This window comes from Rhinatrema bivittatum, chromosome 3 (genome assembly GCF_901001135.1).
Source record: "Rhinatrema bivittatum chromosome 3, aRhiBiv1.1, whole genome shotgun sequence".
In the NCBI taxonomy this organism is placed as follows: domain Eukaryota; kingdom Metazoa; phylum Chordata; class Amphibia; order Gymnophiona; family Rhinatrematidae; genus Rhinatrema; species Rhinatrema bivittatum.
In genome coordinates this window covers 460,478,101-460,492,696 of record NC_042617.1, presented here as the reverse complement: position 1 = coordinate 460,492,696, position 14,596 = coordinate 460,478,101, and the positions used below count along the sequence as shown (strand labels likewise).

The 14,596-nt window shown below is 43.7% G+C and overlaps 1 protein-coding gene across 1 annotated transcript in view; it reads left to right on the top strand.

Moving 5' to 3' along the window:
- The window catches only part of NBAS (neuroblastoma amplified sequence), a 1,239,997-nt gene that overhangs the window by 162,912 nt on the left and 1,062,489 nt on the right, over positions 1–14,596 (top strand). Inside the window, exon 11 of the mRNA XM_029595926.1 lies at positions 6,336–6,404. Within this exon, the coding sequence (XP_029451786.1) occupies positions 6,336–6,404 (69 nt within the window). The remainder of the gene's footprint in view (positions 1–6,335; positions 6,405–14,596) is intronic.

Here is a 14,596-nt window from a genome sequence, read left to right as displayed (position 1 = left end):
GGACTACCTGTGGCACCTTTCTAATCTGGACTTCAACCAGCTCAGTTAGGTTCCACCTTAGTGCTGTCTGCACATACCACCGAGGGGTTGCTGGCACGCCCATCTCGGTACAGCCTTTGGTAGGCCATTTCATGCGGGGGTCTTCTCCGACTGAAGCCGCCCCTTTGGCCTCCTGTTGCGTCCTGGGACCTCAAAGTTGTCCTGGCCTGGCTCATGCGATCTCTCTTTGAGCCCCTACAATCCTGCGACCTGAAGTTCCTCACCTGGAAAATTATATTTCTGCTGGCAATTAGTTCAGCTCGCAGGTCAGCGAGCTGCAGGCTCTGGTGACGTACCCGCCCTACACGAGATTCTTCCGTGATTGTGTGGTCTTGCATATGCACCCTAAGTTTCTGCCCAAGGTTGTAACTGATTTCCATCTCAATCAGTCTATCGTTCTACCCACCTTCTTTCCCAGGCCTCATTCCCACTCAGGGGAACGAGCTCTGCATACCTTGGACTACAAGAGGGCCTTGGGTTTCTACCTAGGCCGCACGGGCCGCCACAGGCAGTCCACCTAGCTTTTCATATCGTTTGATTCCAACAGGCTGGGAGTGGCAGTGGGAACAAACCTTGTCGAATTTGCTGGCAGATTGCATTGCCTTTTGCTATGCGCAGACAGGCCTTCCGCTCGCCGACAGAGTAAAGGCTCACTCTGTGCGGGCTCTGGCGACGTTGGTGTCTCACTTGCGTGTAGTCCCCATTATCAAAATTTGCCGAGCCGCAACCTGGAGTTCCCTTCATATGTTTGTGGCTCATAACTGCTTAGACAAGGATGGGTGCCAGGACAGTGCTTTCAGTCAATCCGTCCTACGCAAACTGTTCCAGTCTTGAACCCAACTCTTCCTGTGTTCTGTGGGAACCAGACAGTCCTCAGTTGACTTACAGCTTGCAGTTGTTGTGCCCATTGGCACCTTATTCGATCTCTGTTGGTCTTCTCTGTTCATTTGGACAGTCTGGAGCTTCATACTCACCCATATGTGAGGACTACTATTCAACTTGTCCCAGGAGAAAGTGCAGTTGCTTACCTGTAAACAGGTGTTCTCCTAGGACAGCAGAATGTTAGTCCTCAGGAATCTCGCCTGCCTCCCCACAGTGTTGGGGTCTCTTCAAGTCTGTTTTATTTTTTCGCTCGTATTTTCTATATAACGAGACTGAAGGGGGACCTCATGTGCATTTGTTATTAATAGTTAAAGTAGTTATATTAGGCACTCCTGAATTCCGTTATTTATGTAAAGCCGGTTGCTGTCATTTGTTTACTTCCTGTATAGCCTGTTGTATGTAAAGCCTGTTGCTAATTTATTGTTTACTGTAAACCGAGGTGATGTATATTTTTACGTGCCGCGGTATATAAAAATCACTAAATAAATAAATGTGGATAGCAGCAGGCTGGGTATGCTCAATGTGCTGGTCAAAGCTTCTAGAAATTTTGACAAAAGCTTTCTGTGCTGGGCTCCATCCGATGATGTCTTCCACATGTGAGGACTAACATCCTGCTGTCCTAGAATGCCTGTTACAGGTAAGCAACTGCACTTTCCCTCATCCCTATAGGCCCAAGGTTCTTGATTTAATATATTTCCAATATGGTGCCCATATCCTACCATACAGATATGACTTCTTACACAGTGAATGTCATTTTCTTGACTACCGCAATGTCATGAAGCTACTTATGCCTGTGCGTTATATGCGGCTCTGACTTCCAGTGGGAGGCTATGCTAAAGCTAACCACATGAATAAAATGATTGCACAGGTTGTGCCGTGTTCCCGCCAGGGCTGCATTTACTCAGAGCTGAAGAAGGCAAACAGTTTGCTAGATGTCTTCTTCATATCCCAGAATGTATAACATCCTCAACTCCACCCTCCTCCAAAAATTCTTAACAAATGCACAACTCCACCAGACATGTAAATAAGACCCCGCCTCCCCACATCATCTCAAACACAGAGGAGAGAAAACGTAAGTTTTGTGTATGGAGATCCTATGCGCCTTCTTCCAAATATTACTTCAGTTCCTTTCCCCCAGCTGTAGTCCCAGGTCATGAGTCTAGCTAGCTATCAGACTTCTCTTGAGTCCCTTTCTTCCATCCATCCTCCAGTGCTGCTGGTTACACATAGGAGGGGAAGGACAGAGCAGGGATGAGCAGAGAAAAGACTCTGTACCCTGCACTAGCCCTTGCCTCCTATTTCTGCTGCAGTCAGCAACACTGCAAGGACTGATGGGGAAGCGTTGTAACAGACCACAAGGGCTCTTCACTGTTCTGTTTTGCTGTGTGTGCTCCCTGCTCCAGTCCCCCCTTTTCTGCCTTCTGCAGTGGTACTCAGTTTCCATGGGGACAGGAGGGCAAGAGCCCCATTTTGCACATGAAAGAGCCACGTGTGGCTCTAAAGCCACAGGTTAGCCACCCCTGGTGTAGATGTTATAATTGGTGAACTGTCATCTAGTAGGGAGCTTTCTTTCATCACATTATTTACATGATGATGTGAATAGCTAAAAACAGCCCATGCCATATTGCTCAAAACAGGTAAATTATCATTAAAAGAGTTACAAATAGCTATCATTTCATTCGTTAGCTCTTTCTTTCAGTACATTTAATTCTTCTTTGGATGATGTAGTCAATCTGAATTTTTCTTGTGAATATCGGGAAGTAGCCATATACATAAATGTTATTATATAATAACATAAGAAAATGCCATACTGGGTCAGACCAAGGGTCCATCAAGCCCAGCATCCTGTTTCCAACAGTGGCCAATCCAGGCCATAAGAACCTGGCAAGTGCCCAAAAACTAAGGGGTAGATTTTCAGACGAGCGCGAACAGCCTACTTTTGTTTGCGCTCCAGGCGCAAACAAAAGTACGCTGGATTTTAGTAGATACGCGCGTAGTCGCGCGTATCGGCTAAAATCCTGGATCGGCGCGCGCAAGGCTATCGATTTCGTATAGCCTGCGCGCGCCGAGCCGCGCAGCCTACCCCCGTTCCCTCCTAGGCCGCTCCGAAATCGGAGCGGCCTAGAAGGGAACTTTCCTTTGCCCTCCCCTCACCTTCCCCTCCCTTCCCCTACCTAACCCACCCGCCCGGCCCTGTCTAAATCCCCATCCTACCTTTGTCGGGGGATTTACGCCTCCCGGAGGGAGGCGTAAATCCCCGCGCGCCAGCGGGCCTCCTGCGCGCCGGGCCGCGACCTGGGGGCGGGTACGGAGGGCGCGGCCACGCCCCCGGGCCGTAGCCACGCCCCTGTATCCGCCCCCAAAACGCTGCCGACACGCCCCCGCAACGCCGCGCGCTCCGGCCCCGCCCCCGACACGCCTCCCGACACGCCCACTTCCGAAAACCCCGGGACTTACGCGAGTCCCGGGGTTTCTGCGCGCGCCGGTGAGCCTATGTAAAATAGGCTCACCGGCGCGCAGGGCCCTGCTCGCGTAAATCCGCCCGGTTTTGGGCGGATTTACGCGAGCAGGGCTCTGAAAATCCGCCCCAAAGTCTATTCCATGTTACCATTGCTAATGGCAGTGGCTATTTTCTAAGTGAACTTAATAGCAGGTAATGGACTTCTCCTCCAAGAACATCCAGTCCTTTTTTAAACATAGCTATACTAATTGCACTAACCACATCCTCTGGCAACAAATTGCAGAGTTTAATTGTGCGTTGAGTAAAAAAGAACTTTTTCCGATTAGTTTTAAATGTGCCCCATGCTAACTTCATGGAGTGCCCCCTAGTCTTTCTACTATCCGAAAGAGTAAATAACCGATTCACATCTACCCGTTCTAGACATCTCATGATTTTAAACATTTCTATCATATCCCCCCTCAGCCGTCTCTTCTCCAAGCTGAAAAGTCCTAACCTCTTTAGTCTTTCCTCATAAGGGAGCTGTTCCATTCCCCTTATCATTTTGGTAGCCCTTCTCTGTACCTTCTCCATCGCATACTTTATTGTTGCGATGCTGATATAAAGGTAACCGCTCTAAACTTTCAAGGTCAAGAGTAAAAAATTATACAAATATAATATTTAAAACGAGGCCCATCTCCAGTAACATCAGGGTAAGTGGTGAATTTGTATATTTGTCTCGCAATGTAATATTTTAATTGCATATACTTTAAACAAATAGTGCTGATATATTCTATCACATGTGAAATTGTAGTATTACATATTTAATACCATTTGTGAGCATCGCTTAGAGACATGCTAGCAGTGACCAATTAAGAGAAAGTTTCAAGCCTTTACTTTGATATTTGTAGAGCTCTCTATTGCTCTTTCTGAGTCAAAAAATACATTTTATTTTTCTCAGCTGCTGATTGAATTGCAGTTTTCTTGTTATAAAATATATATTTTTAGCCATTTCACCTTCATGAATACTTAAGGAAAAGATGCATGCAGTGTGTATTCAAAATTTTTGGTATATTTAATAATGTGTATCCCCTTTACAGCACAAGTTTCCCAAAAATGGTGAACAACAGTAAACAATAAGCAGACTTACTGCAGCATTAGAAAAGACAAGAACAAAGGCACCAAATCAAAAATATTCTAAAATTAACATGAAGATGAAACAAAAACTTCTATACCACAAACATATAACAATGGCATGAGAATAAAAGATGTGTAACTCAGATCCTCCCCATTCTCCAAAATAAACTCAGAAATCCCACCCCATAACCCACATCAAACATGGGCAGGAAAATACTCAAAATCTCTCTGTCAGCCTTATCTCTTTCCATATCCGCCAATGAGCTCAGTAACAACACAGGCTTCCTTCTCTTCCCCAGACCTTCACAGCCTTCATAGAACCGGATGGAGAACATGGCATCATAAAAACCCCCGCTCACAAAAAATTAGAAAGCCATGTTTTACTGTCTCTTTCTGAAGGCCAGAAAGTCTTTTCAAGTCTAATGGTACTTCAGAGAGAATTCTAGAGGATTGGAAAGGCCCTTTGTCTTTTATCTTCCATCTGAGCCTCTTACAGTACATAGGCAGAATACACAAGTAACACACCTGAGAAGATCTTGGCTGTCTCATGGGGCTATATCAAATCAAAGAAGCAAATAAATACTTAGGGCCAATATTCATGGCTTCGGATGTCAGACACAGCAGTTTAAATTTTACTCGTTTTGTCACCGGAATCCAATGCAGTTCCTGCCGGACAGGAAAACACCCTTTTCTCTGCAATTTAGGCAACAAATAGCTCTAGCTGCAGCATTCTGCGCAAGCTGTAAATTGTGCAGCTGGTTTTTTTTTAGGAAGACCAACAAATAGAGCATTACAGTAGTCCATATGTGATAACACAAGGGATTGAATAATTACTTTAAAACTAGCCTGATCTATGTATGGCTTTAGTTGGCAGGTTAAATGCATCTTAGAGAGCTTTTTGACCATTCTCTGGAATAGGAGCTTCTGAGCTGAACCTCAGATTCGCTATAATACCCAAATGGGTACCGTAGATTTCAGTTTGCAAGGTGAGCCATCAGTCATAGTAAACATATCCCAAGACAGGATCAGGGTATGCCCAATCCATAAAACATCCAATATTTTGCCAAGCTTAAGTCTATTGGCCCAAATCCATTTTGAAATTGCCAGATGTTTATGGATAGAGTACTGCTCTTCTTTCTCCAGTGTAACTGCTGTATGTGTCATGTACATACAGGAGAACCTTAGGCTCTTTAATTAGTGGCCTTGTACTATTTTAAATGGGCATTGAAGAGAATGGGAGAAAGGGAAGGCCCTTGCTGACTCCCACGAGATGATAAATGTTATGCTGACATATTCTCTCCCACACTGATCCTCTGCATGTTTATGCAATATTAATATCCTGCAATATGATAATGAAATGTAGGTTATATGGCAAGCCATTAGTTCTTTGTAAATGTCTTATGGGATCTGCCAGGTTTTTATGACTCAGATTGGCTACTATTGGAGAGAGGATGCTATGCTTAATGGACTTTTGGTCTGACCCAGTGTCTTATTTTATATTCTTAATGTCTATTTGGATATATATATATATATTGTATATGCAGAGGATGATAGTTATCCTTTTAGAAAGAAATAATCCTTGAGCAAGCTTAATGTATACAATTATTTACATTCCGTGATATTCTATTCTCTTGCTATCCAAATAATCCTAGACAGCATGAAATCCTTTCTTAGAAGAGCTTGTATTTTACCAAAGGAAATCCTTGAAATAATGGTTTTTCGTCCTTGGTTGGTTTTTCTTATTTTTGGATTTAATTTGTTGTTCCCTGCCAAAATATTAATAAATCACGACCTTTCTTTTTGGTGATATCACAGCAGTTGGTATATTCTTGTTTAACAGACACTGAAGAGAAGAGGATTACTGAGGATTATGAACTTGCGATTTTCCAGCAGACAGGGAAGAGATCAGGTATTAAGTTTACCCCTATAATTTATTGTTGCTGGCAGCTCTGTTACATTTGTCTTTGCATGTTATAAGATTAAACAAATTTATAGATGTTTTTAGTAGCTTACAAGAACAGTGTTCCTTCAAAAGGGCAATGTTAGATTTGTTTTTTTTACCTGTGTGTGTGTGTGTATGTATGTATGTGTGTATATATATATATATATATATGTGTGTGTGTGTGTGTGTATATATTTTTTTCCCCTATCTACAGTCTTGACATACAGTTGTGAAATCTTAGAACATATACATGTGTTGTTGATAGCAGTAAAGTGTTATACTGTTTGTATATTATGATCCCCATGGCTATCAAATAAAGCTATGCAGTACGTGGTGAGAACTTGTCTGTGGTAACATGTTATATAAATGCCTTAGAAAGCGATTAAGGAGTTTCATTTAGAGGTGGGCAAAGCAGAAATGTTTATAGACAAAAATCTGAACTGAACCAAGGAGTCTAGTTTGTCTCGCAGAACCAAACAGAGTAGCCAATGCAAATTATTCAGCATGGAGAAATAAAGATCTGGTTATCTTGACGACAATTAAAATAATTTCTTGGCTGACCCAGTGGTCTCAAGTGGCAAAAGTTTGTGCACAGCTATGTTGAAGATCCCCCGGATCGATGCCAGAGTGGCTTTTATGGACCCCAGGTTGGCTGGGAATACTGCGAGGTAGGATTCAAAGCCTCTGGATTGTGGATGGGGGTTGGGGAGCTGGATTAAAACCTTTGAATATCATCCTTAGTGTGTGGCATAGATCAACTATGGAGTTCTTATATTGTTTGGAAAGTGGTCAGTGAGGGCTGATTGGAGACAATATTGTAAGCTAGAAAGGGGGTTCACATAAGGTGGAATTCTAGATTTTTTTTCTTCTTTGATTTGGATGCTTAGGCTTTCCATAACAATAACCTTGCAAATTTGAAAGCTCTGGTGGTTTGGTATACTTTCTTGTGAATTGCTGCAGTTGGTCTGGCAACTAAGAGAAAATAGTGCTAGATTTTATCTGGAAAGTTTCTGCTCAGCAGTAACCTCATATCTGCCTTCATTTTTGTTATATCTGCTGTGAACATAGGACCTCTTCCTCATGAAATTATGGCTTTTTTTTCACAGCTTAGGTAACTTCTACCTTTTTTTTTGGTCTTTTTCCTTCTAGTTAGGGCTTTCAGTATTTTCAAATGTTCTTTTTCCTTGTATCTTTTATATCCTTGCATTGAACCAGCCTTATTATTTTTACCTAAAACCACACTTGTTTGAACACCTGATGAAACTGGTTAAACTTTATTTCTCTTTGGAATATCTCTTCTGTTTCAAAATGTATTCATTTTGTTTTACATCATTGATTTTCCTCATGCATGATCAGGAAGCCAGTAGGTTTTAGGTTCTACCTCAAGTATAATTAAAAGCAGTGCTGGGACCATAGAAACATGATGGCAGAAAAAGACTATATGGCCCATCCAGTCTGCCCATCTGTCCAATTAATTTAGCTTTATAATTCTCATCACTTCCTTAGAGATCCCCTGTATTTATCCCATGCTTTCTTGAATTCCAATACTCTGTCTCCACCACTTCCACTGGGATGCTATTCAACGCATCCATCTCCCTCTCTGAAAAGAAATATTTCCTAAGATTACTCCTGAGTCTACCCCCTTTCAACCTCATTGTGTGACCCATCATTCTAGAGCTTTCTTTCCGTTGAGATATGTGAGTGATTCTATCATAGCTTCCCTATCTCATGTTTCCTCTAGGGGTATACATGATTTAGATCTTTAAATCTATCCCCATATGCTTTAGAATTAATACTACCGACCATTTTATTAGCCACCCTCTGGACTGACTCCATCTTGTTTATATCCTTTTGCAGGTGTGGGCTCTAGAATTGTACACAGTATTCCAAGTGAGGCCTTATCAAGGTCCTGTACAGGGGCAATATCATCTCCCTTTTTCTGCTGACCAACTTGTCTGCGCCCGAGGCAGGTATTCCTAATTAAGTCCTCCACAGCCCTCCCCCTCTGCTTACCAGTGGCTGCTCGAGCACAGTGTGCTCTCCTTTGGCAGCTCCAGTAAAGCAGTAACCCCTTCCCTCCTGTCCAGCATACCACTCTCTCTTCCTTCACTTTGCCCACATCCCCTTCTCCTCCGCCCCCTCTTTCTCTCCTATTGCACTCTGTGCCCTGCATCTCCCTCTTTCTCTGAGGACAAGCAGGATGGCAGTCCTCACACATGGGTGACATAATATGATGGAGCCTGGCATGGAAAACGTATATCAAAGTTTCTAGAAATTTGACTTGAGCCTCTCTGAGCATGCGCACACATGCAGCATACCACGCAAGGCCCCCTCAGTCTCTTCTTTTCCTTGGAGTCTTGTGGTTAGTGAGTCTCTATACTTTTTGTGACTTTTTCTACAGAAATGTTTGACGTTTTGCTTTTTCTTCCCGAGAAATTAGGATTGCATGGTCAATGCAGAGTCCTCTTGGTTCTCTCCTCTTACTTTAGCCAGGGTTTTCAATGGTTCTGATGAGTTTCATTACTCAATTGATCCCCCGAGATGGCGGTGCACTTGGTGCCTTGCCGGCCATCGAAGGCTGCTGCCATCGATTTTAACATGGCATCCCTTTTATTTTCGTGGTGTCATGTCCTCGTCTGGTTTTAAGCAGTTCATGAGGGCCATATCTATCATAGGTTGTCATGATAATGTGTCCTCTGCCTGGGGTCATCGCATGATGTCTGGGGTTGCAGCAAGTGCGTCAAGATGACCCCTAAAGAGCATAAGACCTGGCTGAATAAGATGGGAGTGCCTCTTTGGTCTGGACAAGACCAATCCATCGGCTTTAGAGGTATCTGCATCGTGGGACCTTGGAGCTGCACAGGTGGACACTGAGCTATTGACAGTGGCGGTACCATCAGTTCTTTTGGCATTAACAGCTTCCAGGGACACCGGAGACAGGTCTTTGCCTGTCTCTTTCAGGTCGAAGTCATTGGGTTTCTTGTCTTTGGTCTCTGTATCAAGGAATGACCGATCTGAGCATTGGGGGAAGCCGAAGAAGCATTGACATCAGTTCCCATCTATACATGTTGCCAGGCACAGTGTTGCACTAGCTTTAGCTGTGATACCAGTGAAGTGACCTTGTGGTGAGGAACACTAGTCCTCCCTTGATTCCAGGGATTCACCATGGCCTCTACCGGTCCTGATGCCTGCCACTGATTTTCCTCTTGGATCCAAAGAGGATTTGGTTACACTTCCTGGATCTCAGCAAGCCTTGGTATCGGTGATCTTTGAAGAGGAGCTGGAGAGTTGCATGCAACTGGCTGTGGAGAGAGCCAGTGTGGCATCAGCATTGAGGCACCTGGGCCGGCATCATCCATCCTCGAGCGACTGCTTGAATCCTTGCACACACACTCATCTGTGTGCTACTGACACTGTCTCTGGTGTCAGTACCCAAGGCTGTGTCAATACCTGGTGGGGCATTGAGGCAGCCACCAGCTGATCTGGTGGTTGTCCCCGGTTCCTTGGAGGAGGAAGCTTCCCCAGTGGTGAGGGCGGTTTCGGAGTCCAGGCTTCCATGGCTAGCTGAATCTATTTCCAAACAGCTGGCTGGGGGACCGAGTGCCTTGGGCCCTGTTTCCTGCAAGGGCCCTTATGACCCCTGGGGGAGATGACTCTTCCGATGTTTTATACTCCAGTGCATCAGGGGACCTCCTAAGAACAGTCTCTTTCTGATGACAGAATGAAGTCTTCACCAGAATACCTCTCATTTGCAGGTTTTATCTGGTTGATGGTGGAAGCCATCCCCTTTCAATTACAGATGAAGGTGGTTACATAGCACAAGATGCTGGATATTTTCCAGTATGTGGAGCCTCCTAAGGACATTGTGACAGTCCCAAAGCATGTCATCTTTCTACTAAAAGGTCCTATGGACTGAAATGGAGATTTTCTATATGGTTTGAGCAAAATGCCCTAGATCCTTTCTCCTGCTCACCACAAAAACTGCTTGACTACCTTCTATACCTTTTGGAAGCTGGTCTGAAGACCAAGTCAGGGTTCATCTGAGTGCAACTGTCTCATATCACCATGGTGTCAAAGGTAAGAACATCTCTGTACAGCCCATAGTAGTACTTTTTATGCGAGGTCTGCTTCACTTGAAAGCCTCCCCTAAGGCCTCCTGCTGTGTCTAGGATCTCAACATGGTTTTGGCTCAGCTGATTAAAGCTCCTTCTTTTCATAGATTTTTTTTTAAGTATTTCAAAATAGAATACAAAGAAGATGTGTTTCACAAAAACAGTGCAAGAGATAAAGTACTAAAAATATAACATGAGAAATGTAAGAACAATATCCCAATTTAGAAAAACCCCTAGAACTTACACTCACAGCGTAGTCCAAAAGATTAGTGGAGAGGGGGATGAAAAATGAGATGATAGATAAGCAAAATGATGATAAAAGGCAATAACATAGGCACAGTCCATTTCCAGAATATATTTACAGACAGTTTAAACACACTTTATGTATTGGAAGATGAATTCCCTGTCCTAGTGTCCAAAAATCTCTTAAGCTGTTAAGGGGCAAAGAAAATCTAAGTGTCTGCATTCAGTTTTACATTACATTTGCAAGGGTATCTGAGAAGGAAAGATGTGCCTAAAGTAAAAACCTCTTGACACATAGAAAGTAAGCTTTTCCTTTACCTTGAGTAGTTTTAGCCAAGTCTGGAAAATCCTGACCAGCTCACCAGGAAATTAACATTCATATGTTTAAAGTAATCTTTCATTACAAGACTCAAATCTTGAAGGAGCAGGACCATAATGGTGCCTGAGTGAAGATGTGGTTTGCAGATCTCTGTCCTTGCTGTTTTTTCTATTTCCCCAAAGTGCCTCATACGAAAAGAAAAGGGAGAATAAGGGAGGTTACCCTGGCTACCTCTTTGTTTGGCTCAGTATAGCAACACACAGTTGGGTTCCTTACCCCAACATCGGGTTTATCTCCAGGAGCTGATTCCACTGCGGTCACTGCCATTGAGCGTGCAGTATTACCTCTGGACCTGTAAACATCTTTGAGCTCTAGAGCTTCAACTACCCTTTCTCCGCCGTGCCATGACTCTTTGGATGGGTCAGAGCTGCTGCAGGGACAGACAGAATTAGCATTAGGCTTGACGACAATTGCTGGGGTGGTCTCCCTTCTGAAGCCATGAGTGTCAGGACAGGAAGTTGAGCAGAATGACTGCTGCTGCCGAGAGAATGTTGAACCTTGGAGGAGAACATGGCACATGGGAGCTTTCCTGTCCTGGCTTCTACACTTCACCTAGAGAGGAACTTGCTGGGAACCGTGAAGATTTTTGATCTCCCAGTGAGGAAGGGCTGGTAAGCTTTAGTCACAAGGTAAATTTGGTTAAACCCTCGGTAATAACATTAGACTGTTTGGGTGGCCCTGGTTTCCTTGGAAAAATATCTCCCCATTAGTTTCCAGTACTGTGGATATTAAAAAATTACTGAGTCTTCAATTTCTTTGCAAAAGGAGAAATTGGAACTCTTGGATCAGCAGATCACCCAACTGCAGTGTGTCCAGTCAGGCTTAGTCCAGGGAGACTTGGTGCATACAAAGAAGTTTGAAAATATAGAAAATATCATTCGCGGTGAGGCGTTTATTGTAACGCCTCACCGCGATTGTTTTGTTTTATGTAAACCGACCTGATTTGATATTTGTATCGAGAACGTCGGTATATAAAAATGCTAAATAAATAAATAAATGAATCATCAGATACTTAAATTTGAGCGCACTGAATTTTCCCAAGTCTAAATCTCATTTCACCAATGGAGCTGTTTAAAAATACTTGCCGAAGATTTTTAAAATTCCCCCTGAAGCAGCTCCGCCTATTGCAGGATGGGTTGAATAAAGGATTGGCTCTTAATTCCTTGATGGTGCAGGTTGCGGCTCTTGCCTGTTTCAGAGGCTCGATGAATGGTGTTTTCTTGTTGCCTCATCCTGATGTGGTCCATTTTTTTTGAAGGGCATCTTATTCCTCCCTTGAGGTTACCGCTTCAATTGTGGAGTCTTAACTTGGTGTTGGATTTTTTGGCGGGCCCTATGTTCCAACCGCTGCGGAGCCTGTCCTTGCGGTTATTGACCTTGAAGACTGTGTTCCTGGTGGCTATATGTTCAACTTGTCGAATTTCTGAGCTGCAGACCTTTTCTTGCTGGGAGCCATTCCTTTGGGTGACTCCGGGGGCATTACAGCTGCTTACTATTCCATCCTTCTTGCCCAAGGTAGTCTCGGACTTTCATTTGAATCAGTCTGTCGCATTACCATCTCTGGATAAGGTCAGGGATGCGGAGGAGTATTGCCTCTTGTGCTCCTTGGATGTCGTGACTTGTTGTGTGGTCTCTGAGTCTTTTTGAAAGACGGATTGCCTGTTTGTTCTCCGTGGCTGGAGTAACCGGGGCTCTCCAGCTTTGTGGATTATCATAGTTCATTGGATTAAGGATGTAGTCACGGCCACGCATGTGGATGCTGAAAAGCCGTTGTCTACTCATGTAGGACTCATTTCCCTAGGGCTCAGGCAGTGTCATGGGTGGAGGTTATTTTGTTGTCGCCTGTCGATATCTGCCGAGCTGCGACGTGATCCTCCTTACACACTTTTTCCAGGTTTTATTGTCTAGATGTGCAGGCCCAGGATGATATACAGCCTTTGCACGTGCAGTGTAGATTGGACCACGGGCAGCCTCCCACCCTGTTGGGGAGTAGCTTTGGTACATCCCACTGGCCCTGAATCCATCTGTCTACATGCTAGTAAATGGAGAAATTACTTACCTAATAATTTCGTTTTCCTTACTGTAGACAGATGGATCAGCTTCACGCCCTTGGCTGCTGCATGTGAATGTCAATAGTCCTCCTGTGTGGGGCTGTGGTTACCAAGGGATTATTGGTAAGTGTTCATCCAGTCCTTAGCTTGGGATGCCTGGAATCTTATGTGAGTTCAGTGTTTATGGTTGGTTGAGAACAGTTCTGGTTACCTGTTTTTAACCATGTTTTTAATCGTTTTTTTGCTCGTCTGTCCATGGTTGCTTTTGAAGAGAATACTGGCAGGCTGGGGTCACTGCAGGGCTATATATACTGTGAGGTCAGCTTGCTCCGTCGCCATCTGCTGGCAGGGGAGCATAAACCCACTAGTCCTGAGTCCATCTGCCTACACTAAGGAAAACAAAATTACCAGATAAGTAATTTCTCCATTGGGCATCGTACATTTAAATATTACACTTTTTTTTGTTGGCCTTATAGACAATATTCTGTGACTTTTGTGGATAGTTTATATTATTTTTTATTGTAGAATGATTAGTGTACTTTAGATATGAATGGTTTGAGTGTTTGAACAACTTTAGGCTGCGTGTTGTGGGGGGTTATGAAGATATTTTCCCAGAATTTCAAAAAGAATGTTAGGAATTATTAGGAAAGGGAATGGTTAATAAAACGGAAAATGTCATAATGCCTCTGTTTCGCTCCATGGTGAGACCGCACCTTGAATACTGTGTATAGTTGCGATGGAGACTGTACAGAGAAGGGCGACCAAAATGATAAATGGTATGGAACTGCTCCCCTATGAGGAAAGGCTGAAGAGGTTAGGGCTGTTCAGCTTGGAGAAGAGACGGCTGAAGGGGGATATGATAGAGGTTTTTAAAATCATGAGACGTCTTGAATGAGTAGATGTGAATCTGTTTTTACACTTTTGGATAATAGAAGGACTAGGGGGCACTCCATGAAGTTAGCAAGTAGCACATTTAAGACTAATCAGAGAAAATTCTTTTTCACTCAACTTACAATTAAGCTCTGGAATTTGTTGCCAGAGGATGTGGTTAGTGCAGTTAGTGTAGCTGGGATTAAAAAAGGTTTGGATAAATTCTTGGAGCAGAAGTCCATTAACTGCTATTGATCAAGTTGACTTAGGGAATTGCCTCTGCTATTACTGGCATCGGTAGCATGGGATCTTCTTGGTGTTTGGGTACTTGCCAGGTTCTTGTGGCCTAGTTTGGCCTCTGTTGGAAATAGGATGCTGGGCTTGATGGACCCCTTGGTCTGACCCAGCATGGCAATTTCTTATGTTCTTAATTTGGTCACTATAAGAGCTGCCAACCAGGTACCTATTTCAAATAAGCAGTTTCTCTTCAAGCAATGTAGAAGA